Below are 21,119 nucleotides of genomic sequence, written 5' to 3' on the forward strand. Positions count from 1 at the left end.
CCTCCCTCTCCAATCCAACATCTGATTAGGTGGGGCTGTGTCCAACCACTTCTGTGACTTTGTGAAACCCACGATACAACAGTCACGCCCACTTCCCGCTGTGATTGGCTAGCTGTGTAACCTCATGTTAGCCTTTAAAGTCCTTCATTTTCTTTGACCTCGGTTGCCTCAACCTAAGCCTTGGCTTTAATAGCTGCTAGCAGAGCACTTAATACTAAAGAGGAGCGTCTGGACTTTGCTATACTTTGAAGCTGAACATTTAGCTTTATGATCACTTTTCCTTTTCTCTCTTTCTTCACTGTTTATTTTCTCTCCTCATTTAAATGCTCCTTTCTTTTGTCCCTTTTTCGAAGACTACCGTAAATTCCGGACTATAAGCCGCTACTTTTTTTCCACACTTTGGACACTGCGGCCTGTACTACGACGCGGCTAATGCATGTTTTTTTTTTTTCATCCCGCCAAAAACATTTTGCCTCGTAGACCAATAAAATTGAGGAGTAGTTTACAGAGGTCCAATGAAATTTTGCGATAAATCAAGCGCACTTTCAGAATTACATTATTGTATATCAGTCATTTGTACTCACCCTCATCAACATGGAAAACGCTCGAAGAAAAGCATATGATGCAGCTTTTAAGTTAAAGGCAATCAATCTGGCCACTGAACAAGGAAATCGAGCTGCTGCACGTAATCTTGGCATAAATGAATCGATGGTGAGGCGGTGGAGACGCCAGCGTGAAGAACTGAGTCAGTGCAAAAAGACGACAAAAGCTTTCAGAGGTAATAATAGCAGATGGCCCGAACTTGATAACGTTGTTGAAGACTGGGTTAGCATGCAGAGAGCGGCCGGCCGCGGTGTTTCCACCGTGCAGATCAGGCTAAAGGCTAAAGCCATCGCAACCAAAATGAAAATCGAAGATTTTAGAGGTGGGCCATCGTGGTGTTTTAGATTTATGAGAAGAAAAGGCCTGTCCGTCAGGGCACACACAACTTTGTGTCAGCAGCTCCCTCCCGACTACGAGGAAAAACTAGCTAACTTCCGCACATTCACTCAAACTAAGATAGCGGAGAATTCCATCGGGCCAGATGAGATCATAAATATGGATGAAGTACCTTTGACGTTCGACCTGCCTCTCACTCGGATTGATAATAAAAGAGGTGACTCTTCCATCACACTGAAAACAAGCGGCCATGGGAGAACGCATTTTACTTGTGTTCTGAGCTGTACAGCATCCAGACTAAAACTTCCACCGATGGTGATTTTTAAGCGGCTGACCATGCCAAAGGAAAAATTCCCAAGAGAAATCGTGGTGAAAGTCAATAAGAAAGGTTGGATGATGGAGAGCCTAATGAAGGATTGGCTGAGAGAGTGCTACGCAAAGTGACCAGGGGGATTTTTTCGCAGAAAAAAAGCAATGCTCGTTATGGACAGCATGAGGGCCCATATAACAGAATCAGTGAAAGCTGCCATCAAGAGTACAAACTCAATTCCAGCTGTGATTCCTGGGAGTACCACTAAGTATTTTCAGCCACTGGACATCAGCGTGAACCGGGCATTTAAAGTGGCACTGCGCGTTGAGTGGGAGGCTTGGATGACGAGCGGCGAGAAATCCTTTACCAAAACAGGCCGCATGCGAAGAGCATCTTTAACTCAAGTCTGCCAGTGGATCCTAAATGCGTGGAGCCGTGTCAAAACATCCACCATCACCAACGGGTTTCAAAAGGCTGGACTGCTGCGTGATGAAGAGGACCGCGTGCGCTCAAGTGAGAGCGACAATGAAGAGGCAGAAGTGAGTGACGAGATCCTGAGGCTGTTCACTTTGGACACTGAAGAAGAGGACTTTGATGGTTTTAGTGCACAGGAGGAAGATTAAGAAGGCGATTAATGACTTTTCCTGGTAGGCTGCAGTGTAACACAAGTATATATTTTTTACCAGTCATTAGGAGATATTGGAATGTTGTTTGTGCACTGTTCAGTAAAAAAGCATACCAAACGTAATTTTTGTGTTACCGATACGTACAGAACGTATATTTAAAATTAGGCACTGTTTGGAAAAAAAGCATTCACAATATGTATTTGTTACCATACAGATTCAATTAAAAGTTAAAAAATACTCACGTGTAATATCTTTCTGTGTAAATATCTCGTATTACAACGTGGGCCACCTGCGGCTTAAAAGCCAAATTAGAGCGTGCGGCTTTTAATCAGGTGCGCTCTGTAGTGCGGAATTTAAGGTATATGCATTTAAAATTCTTTTATTTACTGTATGCTACATACTGTTGAATTATTCTAGGTAACCCAACAATCCAAGACCCTTGAGGGTTTTCTGGCTTTCCTTTGCCTGTCCTTTTTACTTAATTTCTCTTAAATGTACCATTGCATTTTTTTTTTTTTTACATGTGCATACATAAATCTAATCAAAACACTCACAGCAAAATCAATCTAGTCAAAAGTCTCTGTGTTCTATGGTGGCAGTGCCAGACTTTCACATATAATGATATAAAAGTTAAGTTGATTGTGGTTAAATGGGTTTTAGGGTTTTATGTTGTTGCTCCCATTCAAGCCCAGGATCCCTAGTTTTATTACAGGCTCATATCCCTCACAGCATTGCCCAGCCCTTCTCCATCTGTGTCCACGCAGTCAGTGTACAAACAGCAAGCCGCTGCAAGTTCTTCATTTAAGTCCTCCAAACAGGAAGAAGTTGACATGTTGTATTATTTAACATAAATTGTGAAATTGTAATGCAATTTGAGGGATAAAAAACAATCAATCAAAAAACAAGTCAAACATATTGTTGTTCACTAGTTATTTAAATCAGGGCTACACAATTAATTGCCTAATTCAAATGTGACGGTTTGCCTAATTGTAAAGCGGACCCGGATTAGTATAAAATATCTTTTTTGAGTTCCAGTTAGGTGACAGTTGTTTTAGTGTGACATTGAAGTATTGCGTTGAGGCTTTAACTAGAAATAATGGCTTGTGAGCAACAAAATTCTTTGATTCCAGCATTATGAAGAACAGGATACAAAAATTAACAATGACACTGAAATGAGTAAGCAGTGGTGTGTGTAATTGTGTGAATGTTACCGTTTTCATCAGCGCCTCCTGTCTCTGCTGGACTCTGCTCATCCTCAGGGTCTTCAGGATAGATGACGGCTGTGTCTCCTTGCTGGAGGATCTCCTTCACTAGAAGTTCCTTCTCAACCTTCCCTTCCTCTTCTGACACATACTCCTCCTTCACTGAAAACACACACACACACACACACACACACACAAACGCACACAGGCACACGCACAGGCACACACAAACAAGGTTTTAAATCTGAGGAGTGGATTCGCACAGGAGAGCAAAGTGACAGACATATTGACCAGTGACAAAAAGTCTCCATCCAACAATAAATACCATAGACATATACAAAACTCTTTTGGCTGCAATCACTGACTCAGCAGCTGAATGTGATGTTGTTTTGCAGCACCACCACTAGAGAGGGCCGCAGCCTTTAAATAAGTCCCTGTAATGAGCATATTCCTCTCTTGTTATATTTGTAAAAGCAATGCATGGAGAGTACAATTTTCCCAAATAGTTCAGAAATTAAAAAAATAAATCTTGGTCAATAAACCACACTTTATAACCCTTCTAAACCCTACTCAGTTTAATATCATCAACAGTGAGAAAATACTAATGATTTCAAAAGTTGGCTAATGTCAAAATCCCCAATAAGTTTTTGGCAGCTAGACATTGGCCAGACATTTCAAACTCTTCACAACAAAAAATCCGAAAACTGTCTAAAGGATGAGATGAGAAAGGGGAAAGGAACATCAACTAACAGTATGACTAGCTAAAAATGCCTTTAAATTACACTTCTAAACCACATTTCTGTATAAAACCAAAGACTAACATTTTCAAATACACACAAAAAATATCACACAACTTGTACCACTGACCTATTTCAAGTACAAAAAGGTTAAAAGAAAATAACAAAGCTGCTGTTTATAGTTTTACAGTTTATTGTCCGTCTGGATTTATTTTATATTAAAGCTTGTAGCATCAACTCTGTTGTCTACAGTCAAGACATGAACATCATTTTTTTTAGGACAAACTGGGTTATTAGAATATTTGGGTTGAAGTGAGGTCACTTGCATGTTAAAAATGGTTGTAGGGCCTTAAAGAAGAATAAATAAATAAAACGGAACATGAATCTTCCAGATATGTATTGATCTCACAGATAGATAAGTAATGAATAAGCCCTTTTCCTTTCTAAAACACTTCTCATATGTCTTGGGAGTCACACTGTGAAGAAATAATCATCATAACTTATACAGTTGACAAAACACATACATTTTTTCAAAAAAAGTCAAGACTCTTTTGCTCTCATGACATTAACTTATGCCAATAATAAGATAATAATGTCATATTTATTGATATTACACCCACAGCAATGATACACAAGCAAATGCGTGTCAAATATGTGCTTCTCTTGGCTTTCTATACAGCCAAATGGAATTTTTGTCCCCTCTGGCCTTCCATACAAGGGGGGTGACGTTATCTCCCATATATGGGCATACTGGGGCTTTTATTTCCGGAAACAGACACAGAAGAGACACACAGAGCAGCGAGCTAGCGGCAGAAATGAGCCAAAGCGCGATGAATTATGGACATAAAGTGGATCGATCTTGGATGTAACAGTGTGGATTTAAAGCCCAAAGAGGCTGGAAGTTCCAGGCTCAATAGAAAATCACCTGTAGAGGCTAGAAAGACCTGAAAGAGACCTCCGTAACCGCTAACTCGTCAGGATTTAAACGCAATTTTTGGTGAGTCAATCGCTTCTATGGTTAAAAAATGATTAAACTATGAATCACAGGTGCTGTTTTTACTTGTGGGCGAGTGTCTTGGTAAACAAGGGTTAATAGCTTTACTACGCAGAAAACAATGAGCTGTGGCATGATATTTGCTAAAAAACTTTACTTCCTGCTGATATTGTAATGTTTTTTTCCAAATAGCATTCCAGGAATGAAACCATCTTTAATGTATTACTTGTATCTAGCTACATCCATCTTTTCTGATCAGTTAAACTGTCCTGATTATGTTTGAGACAGTGTGGGTTTCCCTGACACTTTAATGAGCCTTACAAGGAATACTTAGATGGCTGGACTTGATTCTAATGTGGCACTTTGAGGAAAGTGACCCTGGGATGTAATGGTTGTATGACACTGTCAGTCTGCTCTTCATCCTGCCAAGGGTCTCTAAATCACCTGTTAGAATGTCAAAGTTGGTATTCATAGTTTAAAAACTGGATGGAGTCAGACAAGATTCTGTTTGTAAGTAAATGTGCTGTATTTATATAGCGCTTTTACATCTACAGGAAACATTCACCATTCACACACATTCATACACTGTGGCGGGGGCTGCCATACAAGGTGCCACCTGCTCATCAGATCAACATTCACACACATTCACACTCCGATGCGCAGCACCGGGGGGAACTCGGGGTTCAGTGTCTTGCCCAAGGACACTTCGACAATGACTGCAGGGGCAGGGATCAAACCACCAACCTTCCGATTAGCAGGCAAGCGCTCTACCACTGAGCCACAGCCGCCCTTAAGTGTGGGCATGCTCATCTTGGGGATTGTTTGAAAGGAGTGTGCAACAGGTTGCCCAATGATCTTAGGCTTACAGTCATATCTGTACATTTATAGAGCAGAGCGGACAAGCTTCTACATCACATTTACCATTTGGACATTCACTGTATCTGTATACAATAACTGTATCAAGATTTAAAAAGGCTTGCTTTTAATCATGGATACAAGCAGCTAATAAAAGTGGCCGTAAACAGTACTTTTGAAAATATCAGTTTAGGATGACAGGTCTTATTTTAAAAATGTAATGCAGCTCCAAAGTGACTAAAGACTGTGGAGCATTATCAAGCTAGTCAACAGGATTACAGTTTACCTACATAAACTGGCACAAGAGTCGAAAAATAGTCTGTAAAGAGTTCATGTCCATTTTAAAGGGATACTCAATTTAGTACTGAAGAAAAAAGTAAATAGTAAGCGTACTGCTCTTCCTTAAAGTTTGGGTACTCACAGGAGACAGATGAAAAAAAGGGCTTAATCGGAGCAGCAGAGACTGAGATATCTTGACTTTTTGTCTCTGTTATGGACAAAGCTCCAAAAACATGTGATCCTACATTTCCCATAATTCAATTGGATACCATTTTTATTAGACACCCTACCTCTCAGGGTTACAGTCAAGTGAGGCAAAAGTTAGTTAAATGGTTTATTGTTTCTTATTTTGTACTTTAGTACCCAGACTTTCTGGTTTTCTGTCTTTATTATCTTCTATTGGACTAAACATGTTTTGCTCCTGCTTGGCCTATGTAAAGCACTATTTAAAAAAAAGTCCTGTACAAGTAATGAACATCTGTTACTTATTGGTTAGAACAGTATTTCATCACGTGTAGTGGATGGTGTCTAATGCCCTGCTGTTTCCTAGTATCTGGGACAGAGACGTTACCTCACTTTCGGTGTGTAAAAACATTGATAAGAAACAAGCAGTGAGGTGAAACTGCGACCACAGTTGCCATGGAGATCAAGCCTTTTAAATGCAGGCAGGACTGCTGCCAAAGGCCACGCCTCTTCCTGCTGAGCCTTGTCAGGGACAGGTGCAGTGTGTGTGTGTGTGTGTGTGTGTGTGTTCACAAAAGAGGGCGGGACCAGGCCGAGCTCCGTTAAGCCTCATTTTAAGCTCACAAATCTCTGCTTCCCATGATCTCATCAACAAGCTTTTCAAGTCTCTCTTTCCCCCTCGAAGACCCACTCATCCCACGTTCATGATGCTTCTTTCACTCCTTACTCATCCCTGTTTCTCTTATTAACTTTCTTTCTCGCTCCCACCTTACTTATCTGTCACTCCCTTTCTCTACTTATAGTCCTCTTGTCCACCACCCTCCTGTAAACTTCTCTTTCCTTTATTACTCTTTTACCCTCTTGTGGTACCTCTTTATTTCCCTTCATGACTCCCAACCCCCCAACTACCCCCTCGATACACCTCTCTGCATAGTTTCCCACCATACTTTACAATTTCACTTAATGCCTTACAAAAAGCAACACAGTAATGACGAACAGGACCCTGCAACACACATGTGGGATATCAGAATGGAATGAAAACAGGAAATCATGTGGTGCGCATGCACGCATGCACGCGCGCACGCACGCACGCACACACACACACACACACACACACACACACACACACAATGAATATGACACATTTGCACAAACAACCTCACACACTGTCAGAGGTACTCACGAGCATGTTGACAACACACACATACACAGAGCACTGCACTGGTGTACCTTGCCAGAGCCTGTCACTGTGAGTCCTTGGTGATATTTATTATTATTTATTGGCAAGATGGATTGGAACTGCAGTGCGGGCCAAACTGCAGACACTAATATCTCACCAGAGGACCAATCTCCCTGCTTTCTCCTCTCAGACAGGGAGTAAGGAGAGAAAGGAGTGAAAGTCAGACAATCCAAAAATATCACACAAAGCCTTTGAACGGTTCCCATCAAGGCTCAGCAGTGCTGCAACATTTCATGACTTTTCCATGACTTCCCTCCAACACCGTCACACACACTAAAGATGTTACTCCTTCCTGGTTTGTTAATGTTTTTCTAAAAGAGTGAGCAGGCTGTTTCTATTGCAGGTGCAGCTGTAAAACCACAGGTAATCCAAGGAATGCATGACCCAAGTCAGATACATTATGGTACACTCTTGCACTGGGGCTCAATTACTTTAAAAGGTGCCCTGCCACACAATACCGTTTTATTCTTGCATTTTTCTAAATATGTTAGATCCATTTGTGTTATGTGCTGAATGTAAAAATGAACTGCTACCTCCTCTGTCAGCTCTAGCCACTGAATATAAATAACAGGAGAAATCAGGCCAGTTACAACAGCTGGTCACTCGGACGTCATGTTGCCTGAGTTCATTACCATTCATGATGTCGCCCAGTTGCACTGGGTAAAGGATACTGTTAGCCGGGCTCTCATTGGCTAGTCTGGCTCTCTTTATTTACTCTCTCTCCGGCTAATTGCACCTAAAAGACTGATCAGATTCCTTGTCCGCTCACACCTTTATAAACCAAAGACACTCTTTCTGCAAAAATTAATGGAAAGTGAAGAGATCAGTGTCTAAAATGAACTGATTGACAAGTATGCACGTCAATGACAAAATTGGAGTCCAAAAGGAAAATATGTGAAGTTAACAAAACGTCTGTCATTTTTTTAAAGGCTCTTCAATGTCACATCCCCTATTTTTTAACATATACGGCAGTACTGCTCATATCAACACAGTGTCATCTTGATAAATTGGTTTACAAACAGTATTTATCTGTAGCTATGTTGGTTCGCTGGATAATTTTGCAGTTGTGTGCCAATTACTGGGCCGGACCTAATAGTCACAATAATGATAATTTATTTATTTGTTTAGCAGTTATCGGAAGAGTTTACTTAAAAAAGGAAAACAAATATAGAATCCCAATTAGAGCCTGCCTGATAATTAGTATTTGAGGCTGAACCTGATACCAATCAATATAGGATGTGTTTCCAATAGGGCTGATTTCTTTTTAAATAAATAGGTTGGCTTGTCTCGACTCTTCTCATGTCTGATGAACAATAAAGTATGGTTATTGTGAACTAACGTAACATACGGGGGGTGGAAAAATAATTGATTCTTGGACGCACTGCGATTCTCCCTGGCGATTTGCTGCTCAATTCTGATAAGTTAATAATCAATTATTAAAAAATATATACAGTAGTGCAGTCAGTTAAACGCGATATTAACGGCATTAACGCAAACCCATTTTAACAGCGTTAGTTATTTTATCGGAAGATTAACGTTCTTTTTGGGTTAGCAAACTTTGTAGTTTTTTTCACATGCAGTTGCAACAACAAGTAACGTTATAAAAACTACAACACCACACCAGATCTAGCTAGACCAGAAACAAAACAACAGGCACACGCACACAATTGTTCGGGCTTGCGTGCCGGCCAAAGAGCAGTAACGCTACGTTTTAGTGGATAATCAGTGCAAGACACCCAAATGGACGGCAATAAGATTCTGAACGGAAAGTTTACTTTTTAAAAGTTGCCAAATGGTTCTATTAACAAGACCATAGTGATCTGTGTGTTTTGTCGTTGTGAACTGAACTATCAACGCAAAGTTCCAGTCTGAAATACCACTTGATGGCCAAGCACACAGCTGATGCGAATTCTCCGCCCCCCATCAAAGTATTTTTTCACCATTTTATTGATGGACAGAGTTACACTGTCTGAGAGATTATTTGCTCCAAGTGTGAATGACTGCTCCAAGAGAGAATGTTACTTTTGTGAAACTGAACACTACAGTAGCATATATGCCAATGTTGTTTTCAATAAAAAACATTTGCGCAAAGCAAGCCGATCCACTTTTCATGTTGACAAGAACATTAAAATCAGAAAAAAAAATGTGACAGAAAGAAATCAAGGGACAATATAATATTCAATATTTGAATTATTTGACAGCACTAATATACAGTGTAGATATTTTTTTTGACTTTTTAATTTTTATTTATAATAATAAAATACTTATTTATATAAAATGTACTGTCTCTAGACATGTACAAATCAGAAAACAGAGTGACTTAAAGAGGATGGAATCATGGAGAACAACTTTAGGCAAGAGTGCAGGAAAAAACACACAAACATGTATATACACACATGATCTAATTAGCCATACATAAAAAAATTGGGCAAAACACATTGAGGTTGTTCATCTACTTCACACATCTACACATTACATCTGACCACCTAATGTTTCATGTTCTAATAACCCAATTCTCCTCCTTTAAACATGACTGAACTTCTGACATGGAAGATTACTGTGAAAGAAGGTGACTCAGCATGTTTAAGGCTTAAGTATGGAATGACTACAAAATAAAAACCTCAGACAAAAGATTTGATTAAAACTTGTGTGTGACAAATACTGTATATTTCAAAATCCAACAAACTCAGATTTGTATGTATATATTTTTTAAATCATGCATTGAAATGTAGATACAATTTTTTTTAACTTGAGATGCATCAATAATCGGTTGATTATATTAATTGGTGGCCTCTGAATCGGAATTGAATCAAATTGTGAGATGCCAAGACATTCCCACCCCTATTACGTACCGAGTAACGTTAGTACAGGGGGGAGTAACAGGCTGCGGCTGGAAATCAAAAAGATGGGAAATAGTTTTAACATGAATTCAAAATTGACATCCACCAAGCCAAAATGCTTATGTTATCAATAGTTAGCTCTGGTTTACTAACTGAGTTATAGGAGCTTAGCTGGGTGCTTCATGGAGACAGCTAAAGTTTATGTTAGCTGTCCTACAGCTGTCAGACTTAGCTTTGACTTTATATATTATCTTCTAACAGCTGTAATCTCAGTAACTTGACAATGTGAAAGAAACAGTTTGCTTATAAATCAAAAAAATAGTAGTGACAGCACAGTTTTGCTTTGTTATCAATGCTGTTAGCATTGTGATTAACATATTGTTACTTAGTGTATGACAAATCATTTGGGCTGTGCTTTCTTGTTAGAAAGCATGTTTTATGTCATTGTGCTAACCAAGCAACGTGAGCTTTTACAACAGAGCCGCTTCAATACAGTTGTTGTTATAATGTTTCATTACAGAGTTCTCTGCTGATTTGTGTTTGTCGTTGTTTGCGTGGTGGAAAACAATGTAAACAGAGAGCGGCGTGCCAGAAATTCAATGCACCATGACGTAGAGGCCCTTCAAGGCCATGCTGATGTTGGAAGTCCCTCTAGAGGACGGAACATGTAACAACAACCACATGCTAATAATACACCTGACTAGTGTAGTACATATTTATAACAGGATGCATTGAGCATTTAATATTCAAATATTATGAAAAAAAATTAAATTCTAATAGTATCATAGTAGTATCTATTTCCAATATATCAGCCCATATTAATGTTGTTAAGCGTTAAGGTTCCCAAAAATTTGATTTCTACAATATGTTCTGAGCGGGACATTTTACAGTTGAAAAAATGAAAAATATTAATGTTGTTTAGAGTTAAGGTTCCCAAAAATTTGATTTCTACAAATGTTCTAAGCGGGACATTTTGCAGTTGAAAAAATAAATATAATAAGAAAGCTGTTTCTAATGTTACGTCAAATAATTGCATTTCTTAACTGTCATTTATAGTTACTTATCAGCTATAGTCTGCCAGTAATATAGGCCATGCTGATGTCAGGCTCTGACATTCAGGGCTGTATGCACTGTCCTACCTGCTAGAGCAAAGATAAGATGAGGCCTAAGAAGTTAGTTTGTCCAAAAAAATACAATATCTGTTGCTGGATTTGGAGAAGAAGAAGAAAATGAGCAGAAGAGGAGAAAAACAGGGGAAACAAAGTTAAGAAGGCAAGCCGGAAGAACACAAAGAGATGAAAAGAGACCAGGGACTGTAGAAAAATAGTAAGAACACATAGGAGAAAAAAGAGACAGGTGAGGGAAGGAGAGACACAAAGAGCAAGCAGCACTCATGAGCACTGCTCACACCATGTAAGGCTTTATTCAGAAACAATGAAACAAGCCTTGAGAGCAATATCTCTCTGTGTCACATTATCGCCGTCTCCATGGTTTTAGTATTTCCTGCTTGGCTGAAACTGACTGAAGGCAGATGCTTGCATAGGGTTGAGCTGTTTTCAGGGAATCAAGGATTAATAGGGCATTGAGCGGCGGTGTCAACACAAGCCAATCAGACTCTGCTATTGAATGCAAACTTGGTTCTGCGTCTGCTTATTCAATCTTGCGGTATTTTTGTTGTTTGGTTTGCATGTGTTTGAGAATTGCTGAATGATCCTGCAAACTGTCTCTCTATAGCTGGAGGTTTAAATGTAAATGTAAGAGTTTTAAAGAGCCTTCTCAAGCTGTCTGGAAGTAACAGAAGATGAAGACATTACGCTTCCAAAAGAGACTTTCTGTCTGCATTTCCTGCAGCTGGTGAAACTTCTGAAACTATAAATGGGCAGACTAAGAGGAAGGACAGCAGGAAATGGATTGATACACTGAGTTTAAAAGAAGCAGCCGTGTCGCATCCTACATAAATAAACCTTTACTGTGTTCAAGTTGACATGCAGTGGAAATAAAACCTGTCTGCACAGACAAATGAGAAGCAGTTTAGCTGACTCTACTCTCCATAGTCAAACACAGTCCCAGCAGTGCTAATGAGGGAAACAATGTTATTCCACTAGTATATCTCAAATAACATTCCTGTCTTGGAACAATCATATGAACTTAAAGGAAGACCTGAAATTATGAGTTGTTGTTAATTTTAATTGATAATCTCTCAAAGTACTTTTTAAAGCATCATATGCCAAATATCCTTCTCTTAAAGTTTTGCTGCTTTCCTTTGTCTTATGTGATAGTACAGTAAATAGTTGTGGGGTTTAGAGAAAACAAGACATCTGAACCACTCACATTGGGCTTTAGGAAAATGTGATGGGCGTTTTGTGCATACTGTTTGTTTCAAAATGTTCTGATATACTGTATACTAAATAATTGATCAACTGAGAAAATAATCAAAAGTTTAATCAATCCTTCAAATAATTGTTATTTGCACTCAAAGGTTGTTGCAATAGATATAAAATGCATTAAAAAGGTATTAGTAGGTAATTGTTTTCCCTCATTAAATGTTAATTTAAGCAGCAAATAACATCAAATTCTAATAAATATAAGGTGGACATTACTGAATATGTGGCAAGACATAAACAATATGTTCTATACTATTTTATGATTACATTTGTAATACTTTACATTTGGGTGACGTAATATGTCTTCCTAGTTATACATGCACTGATTTGGGAAAAACTAATTTATTCATTCATTCATTCATTTTGAACAGAGACACCAATTTGAGAACCGAGATGACAAGAAGTGATGATGATTATTTTTTTATCAACGATGGATGCATTTTGATGCAGGCTTATCTTAAGTAGGGGTGGGAACATAGACTGTTAATATTAATGGACAAAGCATCCAGTTCGGCAAAGTGCTGCAACAGGAGGTCGGTTTCTGTAGAAGTCTATGAGAAAGTGACCCACTTCTCACTTGATTTAAACATTTTAATGTAGAGTTCATGGTCTCATTGGCTAGTTTTAAGTCTTCTGCCACCCAGAGTTATGTTCATTTTTGAATTATAGTCTCATTGATTTTAAAATTGGCGATAAAGCATGGGGTGTTTTAAAGGCGTGGCTATTATGTGATTGCCAGTGAAAGTGTTTAACGTAACCTGGCATCTCCCTCACTCCTCCCTCTCGTCTAAAATCGTCTCATCTGCAGCCAGGAGGGCTGTGCTCATAACGGCAAATTTTACGACTCATAGCAGATCTCCACAACCCAATGGGTGACATCATACATGCTCTGTCCATAAATATTAACAGTCTATGGGTGGGAATCACCAGAGGCCCCACGAAACAATATCATCACGATACAGTGAACTTATTGCGATATTATGCAATATGCTGCAATTTATTACCTTTATTCGACTTTCAACAAATGATGTACCCAAAGAAAAACTTTATCAACTGTTGAAAAAACACAATTGCACCTTCAGGTGGACTAAAAAATATGGCATCAATTTTTTTCCCACTTGTAATCTATAGTCACATAAACTCACAGTGCAATCCATGACTGCTGCCTTAGAAAAAGACTTACCAACAAAAGCTAAAATAGTAATACAAATGATAGAAACCTCTCTGTCCATCATAACGGAAACATCAATACTAATGTTCTAAAAATAACTAGTTTCTACCTATTCTACAAGCGTCACTTCTCTGCTTAAGAGCTCTGACTGGATTACGCTTTCATTCAGATTTTCACTTTTCGTCTGTGGCTCAGTAATCTCATCCAAACATCTTTTGTATTTGCAATGTGCTGCATGCTGTGTGTAGCAGAGCAGGAACTGGTTGCCTCTTATACCGCTGTCATACCAAACAATAAAAACTGGAGAAAAAAAAAAGAGCTTAAGTCTTTCACACAGACAGCTGACCCAGATAACAGTACAAACCTCTGCTTGGTTAGTTAAGTTGTTTGGTTCATTATTTTATGGCATGTAAAAAGTATAACAAGGGTGTGTTTTAATTAGTTAATAAGTTAATAAAATCTTGGTAACAGTTTAAACAAAAGATTTAAGTCAAAAAGTAAACAGCTTGACCCTTTGCCAGAGCCTTTGAAACAGACAGAAAGAAAAATATTTTGGTCTCAGGATCTTTTCTCTCTGTCCATTCCAAAGGTCAGAACTGAACTGGGAATAAAAGTTTGCTGCTTTCTCTAACAGGAAAATGTTGCAGGAAACCTGGATACTTAATGAGCTGCTTTCATTGGTCACTTTGAAGAGGATGCTATATGACTCAGAGGCAGACACATCTGCCTGTAGATGATTTGCCTGATGTATCTAGGATTGTGGGTGACTTTGGGATATATTTTCTGCATTATTTTTCAATGGTTTTAATGTGCTGTTTCTCTGTCTGCATACATCACATTTACCCTCCATCGAATGCTCTCATTTGCTTTAATTCTTGGCTTTGTGATTGCTCTTCCCTTCTCTGTAGATCGGAAAATATCACGCACCACGCCGAGGCTGTGATCGTGTTCTGCTGACTTGTGCTCCAAGCAGAATGCTGAGTTTACGCCTTTTTAATCCTGGCTGCAGCTTGCCATCACATTATTCAATTAGGAGGCAGGGACTTACAAAAACTGCACTGTATATGGACTTTAGCTAACATAGCACCATTTCTCAATAATGCACACCCACTACAGTGAACATTAACTGTGCTTTTGTCCGGATTTGGTTTCACTTGACAACAGCTGCGTGGATAATCTCACCACCTGTTCTAATGCATCCACTGAAACACAAGAGCCCACGCATGAGTATATGAAGATGATAGTACTACCATACACTGAGCTGACTCACACCGTTATATTAATGTACCTTTAAAGTTTATTGATAGTATTGATGAAGATGAATTACACATGCAAGCCATATGGACATTTCCATTTCCATTTTTTGTGCACGTTATTGGAGTCACTGTCCGGTTGGATTATAGTCCAGAATGTCAAAGAAAAAGTGATAAAAGAGTTCAGTACTTAACTTTGCAAACATGCAATTAAAGACAGAGTTGGAAAGTATTTCCAATGTGAATTTTTTTATATATTGTTTGAAATGATCTTTACAACTCGACAGTACTTATCGGCTCTGAAAAAGGAGCAAAAAAAGATACGTCATCTGTAGCTACTGTAATCCTGTAAAAAGTCGCACTAATCACTGCCTCGCCGTCCTCTTGGAAAGAACCATTGAAATGACTGCTTGCCTGCTGCGTGTACTCTACCCCTCCTGTGTACGAGCCTGAGCTCAATTCTTATTTTCTTATTTTCATTTTTGGGCTTAAAAGCTAGTTTTGATTAGCAGTTCCTTCACGTGTTGTTAATAAACATCCAAAGTATGCATCATCCATTCTTAGGACGCATTATATGCGTCGTCGCCTCATTATAGGGCTTTGCAATTAAACAAATTTGAATTGCTATTTCAACTCCTAGCGATCACAAATACGTGTAATTGAGAAAAACTATTATTTTACTTATTACATTTCGCAAGGAAACTTGTCTTGTGTTCTGAATGGAAAAAAAATCCAAATGGGAAAAGTGTTAAGGGTAATTTCACAGTTCAAGATGTTTTCACTGTTGATTTAACTGTTTTATTTTTATTTAAGTTCAATACTTCTTTCCGTAGTCTTTCCGAAATAGAATGAGTAATCGTGATTTCAATATTGACCAAATTTGTGATTATGACTTTTTTCCATAAGTGAGTGCCCTACTGCATTGCTAACAGTAGTCATTGTTGTTTTAAACATTGGGTGTGATAATATTAGGTATTTGCTTAGGGTTGAATGAAACATGTAAAATTGCGGTCCTTTCTCCTCTCCGACGCGGCAGTGATGAAGCACGCCAGGACAGGGGGAGGGGTTAGACGGACCCAGAGAAGATGCTACTTTTAAATTACTTAGCTCCTCAACATTACCAACCCTGCCTTTAATGTGAACAACACTCCCTGAACTACAACTACCTTTGCACATCGGCTGTGAGAAAGTTGAACTGGTGTCTGTACTGCAGTAGAGCTTTGTGTTGACAGCTTGGATGTACTGGGCTGGTACTGATACTGACAAACAAATACAACGGTGTCTTACCTCCGTTTAAGGAGCCATTGTGGGGTAATACTGGGCTTGTCGTGGTGCCATGGCTGTCCTGCGTTTTGGTCCCATCGGCGTTGGCAACCTCCGGGTCCTGCAGGCTGTCCTCCTCCACAATGTGTAGCTTGTCCTCGTCGTCTGAGTCTGAACTGGCCTCCAAGCCATTGTTGAAGTCTGTCACTGCAGAGAAAAGACACAGAGATGGAAGATGATCTAACATGACAAAATATCAACACAGCAATACATTGTTTTCCTTCGTGTGGTACAAGACATAAACAAGGAAAACTTGTTTAAGTTTACAAGTTAACAAGCCAAAGTAGAAGAGGTTTTCAACGGGATGGTGGAAAGCAGTTTGAGGAAAAGAACAGATGCCCCAGCCACGTTTAAGTCTGGACCCAGAGTTGCTTCATAGTTTTTAAATGTAAATGTAAAATGTGCAGTATTTATATAGCGCTTTTCCAGTCTTAACAACTGCTCACAGCGCTTTTACATCTACAGGAAACATTCACACACATTCATACACTGTGGCCGGGCTGCCGTACAAGGTGCCACCTGCTCATCAGATAAACACTCACACACATTCACACTCCGATGCGCAGCACCGGGGGCAACTCTGGGTTCAGTGTCTTGCCCAAGGACACTTTGACGATTCCTGCAGGGGCGGGGATCAAACCGTCAACCTTCCGATAGGCAGGCAACCGCTCTACCACTGAGCCAGAGCCGCCCCAGAGTGAAAAACTTGTACCGCTTAATTGTGCTGTGTCCCAACAGTCTTTGGACTTTCTGTGAATAAAGAAAGAAAACTTCTCACAGGCATTTTGTATTCATAGTTAGACCAATATTGTGATCTATTATTATAATATTGAATAGCAATATATTAATAGCAATATAAAGAATTGCTGTATCGTGATATTATCGTGAGGGATGTACAGTATTGTGAAGTACCCAGTAATTCCCCCACTGTGCATGTCTTATGGTGCTTTCCCACTGCTAGTACCAGCTCTACTTTACTCGGCTGAACCACGGTTCCCATAGAGAGTTAAAGAAATGAACCAACAGATCCCATTGCTCTGGACAGGGACCAGAGAAGGCTAACTATGCTTGAAGACATAGATGTGACATGTGCAACCTGTCTGAAAGTTTGAAAGTCTTCTGGTAGCTGTGCCAAGAGAAATCTCAATCATTCCCAATCTTGCAGAGATGAAGATCGTAGATATGTGTTAGGAGATAACATAGACACAGGCTAATTAATGCTAACTAAAATGCTAGTTGATATTAGTTATTAAACCTCAACAGCTAATGTAAGTCAAAACTGCCTGCAAGCTTATCTTGTAGTGTTTGGTAATTCCTCTAGTGCGCGATAGTAAGTCGCTTGGTTATTTTTATAAAAACGCCTGCTAAGGATGCTATAACGTGAGGTATAAGGTAATGGAGCCTTTTATACACTGTTGTGTTTCTTTAGAAATAAACAATGGACACACAGAGTCTTTAAATGCTTCAGATGTAAAGTCAATTGCTGTCAAAGTGACATCAAAATGAATGGCAATCAATGGAATGCTATAAGCGGGTGATAGCTAGTTAGCATTAAAATGGTGCAAAATGGCTGTCCATCATTTACATTGTAGATTTAGTATCGCCTCATGTGTGAAGCAAGCGTGGCTGGTCGTCATAGTGACATCGCAGAAAACTGCCGTGACCTAACGCGACATATAAACACACACACACGCAGAAGGTGTGTTGTTTTTCACTCAGTCTGTGGCTGTTGCCACAACCAGAAGACAAATGTTGTTTCAAAAGACAAAAAACACTACTGGCTAAACTATTTTAAAATGGTGGGTTTGTTCAGGACACTTCCGCCATTGAAAAAAGAAAAACGCCATTAGATTGTAAGATTTTAGCAACTACACCTTATAGTGGTCTGATTCCCATTGCTGAGTAGCCATCTGTTATCGGTGTCTGATTTACATTTAGGACACATAATATAGGAAATTAAACTGCTAACTAATTACTGACTACAGCATGCAGCACAACACCGCCTCAATTAGCCCACCTCGACAAAGCAGGACTGTAGGTCACCCTCTCTTAGAAAACATAAAAAAGGGTCAGACTACAGCCAAAGGGAAAAATCATCATTTATATACACGTTTATCACCCTCAGAAAGCAAATCTGTTTTAGACCGCCCCACAGTCAGTGAGTTTGTCTGCGAGGTACAACTTCTTAAAGGGAGCTCAGGGTGAAAAATGGACCAACTGGACTGGCCTGAATGAATTTAGCAGGTGAGGTGTGTATGTTTGCGAGTGTGAGTTTTTGCACAACAGTTAGAGATGATAGAGATACGTGGGCATACAGGGTTGTAAGTGATGATGATGATGATGATATTTAAAGTATTTAATTACTTTTTTACTGTCAGCATGTGTGCAATTATAATGGTGTGTGAGTATCAATGTATGTCAGTGTGTGCAAGTGTGTGTATGTTCTCTGGAGGGTAGTTGTATGTCTTGGCAGAGGTGCTGAAGACGCCTAATGAGGAGGAAAGCTTGGTATGTTTGTTCACAGGTGACAGGTGCGCACACACACATACACAAGTGGTATGGGACGTGTGTGTGTGTGTGTGTGTGTGTGTGGTCTTGCACCTCTGCATGAAATGGGGAGCTATATCAGGTAGTGCAGTTACATGCTCACACAAAATGCACATTTTGCAGAGACCAGACAACACCCACTTACATCTAACAGCACACACTTTCCACACAAACACAAATCCATAACACATACACACAAGGTTGCATGGCATGGATGAGATTGATGCACGCCTGGATCGATGTGAGATACTCAAGCAGAAATGGAGGAGCATGGAGTTTGTATGCAGGAGCGCTTTGTGATTTCATATTTAAACCAGATGTGGAGAGAAAGCTGACATTTACACAACAATTGCTGTTTGCTGTTTCAAGCCAATGGACATGTGGGCATATTAAAGGTTGTGGCTTAATCCCAGCTCAGTGCAGAAATATATGGATGTAAAAAGTACATCTTCCATGTGTCTAATGTGTGACAACTGCAGCTGGTCACAGTCAACTAGGACCGCAAAATTGTTTCAATCTAAAGATTATTTTCTCAAATAAATTTGTAAAAAAGGACAATATATGTGCAATATGACATTTTCAAATGAATTGCTTTGTATAGTCTCGCACTGCGAGACCTTCCTCCAGAGCGCTGCGGAGGAGGAAGGTCTGGCTAGGTATTGGAGAAAAACGTGCTCTTGTTTATTGGCATTTCTTTAACCAATCACAATCGTCTTAGTGCGCAGGACGGAGCAACATTAGGCTCCTTCGAGATGAGGCAGGTCTGAGCAGAATCGATTACCGGCGATTGCATGCTGGTTAGATTTGTGTCCGACTTGATCCCGACTTGCTCTGATGTCATGCACACGTAGGCAATGATAATCTCACAAGAACAAGGCGGCCACAGTTCTGAGACGCAGGCAGCGCAGTTGCTTTTCACCAACTGCAAAACCCAGGCGGACCCAGGGCATGCTTGGAAACGCCAGTCTCTCTGCTGATTTAACAGCTTATTGGTTCACAATCGACTCAACATGGTGACGTTTAATATAAACTTTTTATTGTTTTTGAATCAGGGGATTTTAACTGCTATTTGTCTTTTTTAAAGTCATATTCTGTACAGAACACATGTTGTGTGTCTGATATTGACGTTTAGAAGTGAGAGAGACTACAGTGGGGGAAATAAGTATTTGACCCCTTGCTGATTTTGCAGGTTTGCCCACTTACAAAGAATTCAACGATCTATAATTTTAATCATATGTACATTCTAACAGTGAAAGACAGAATCCCAAAGAAAATTCCAGAAAATCACATCATATGAATTTATTAAAATTGATAACCATCTGATGAGGAAAAACAAGTATATGACCCCCTACCAAACAGCAAGTATTCTGGCTCCTACAAGCCAGTTAGTCTTTCTTTAAGACACAGCCCCAATCCCAACCAATTATCTACATCAAATACACCTGCCTCACCTCGTTACCTTTATGAAAGACACCTGTCAACACCCAAACAACCAGCATCCAACATCACCACCATGGGCAAGACCAAAGAGCTTTCTACGGACATCAGGGACAAGATTGTAGATCTGCACAAGGCTGGGATGGGCTACAAGAGAATCGGAAATGTCAAATACTAATACTTATTTCCCCCACTGTAAATCTGTTCAGATCACGGATCATCTATTCTTCTATTTATTAAAATCAGATAATAGATCGCATGTAGAACATTTTGAGACCTATTCTGTCATAATTAAAACAACTAGAGACTGTGTACCAGCTGATATGTGGGTCTGATTATATTTTTATTAAATCGGAATCACACCAGTGTTTTTGTCACTTTCTGTTAAGCCTGAAGGCTGCTGGAATCGGCTGGAAACTGTCCAACTTTACCGCAGCTTTTTGTCACCGCCCCCAGCTGCTGCCGCCTGCTCTCATCCCCATTACAGACGAGGCGCAGTTCATCTCGAACGAGCCTAGTGCCTCTGCAAAATAGTCTTGGGAAGGAACTTGTTTTGGTGGACATGAATGTGTGCATGGAGAGGCAAGCTCTGGAATTTAAATTTTTATTAATTAATTAATCATAAATTTTACTACAAAAAAAAAAGAAAATAAATATTATTCATATAGACCTTGTTTTGTCCAACAAAAACTCCAAAACCCAATCCTCACAACACTCGGTAAACTATTTACAGTGGGTACGGAAAGTATTCAGACCCCTTTAAATTTTTCACTCTTTGTTTCATTGCAGCCATTTTCCA

The 21,119-nt window shown here is 39.5% G+C and overlaps 1 protein-coding gene across 3 annotated transcripts in view; it reads right to left on the bottom strand.

Annotated features, from left to right (window-relative positions):
- The window catches only part of LOC117953608 (zinc finger E-box-binding homeobox 1-like), an 82,726-nt gene that overhangs the window by 12,527 nt on the left and 49,080 nt on the right, over positions 1–21,119 (bottom strand). For all 3 annotated transcript variants that reach the window (XM_034886784.1, XM_034886782.1, XM_034886783.1), the window contains exons 2-3: positions 16,301–16,483; positions 3,087–3,239 (exon numbers count right to left, since the gene is read on the bottom strand). In XM_034886784.1, the coding sequence (XP_034742675.1) occupies positions 3,087–3,239; positions 16,301–16,483 (336 nt within the window). The remainder of the gene's footprint in view (positions 1–3,086; positions 3,240–16,300; positions 16,484–21,119) is intronic.

The sequence above is a fragment of the Etheostoma cragini genome, chromosome 12 (genome assembly GCF_013103735.1).
Source record: "Etheostoma cragini isolate CJK2018 chromosome 12, CSU_Ecrag_1.0, whole genome shotgun sequence".
Classification (NCBI taxonomy): domain Eukaryota; kingdom Metazoa; phylum Chordata; class Actinopteri; order Perciformes; family Percidae; genus Etheostoma; species Etheostoma cragini.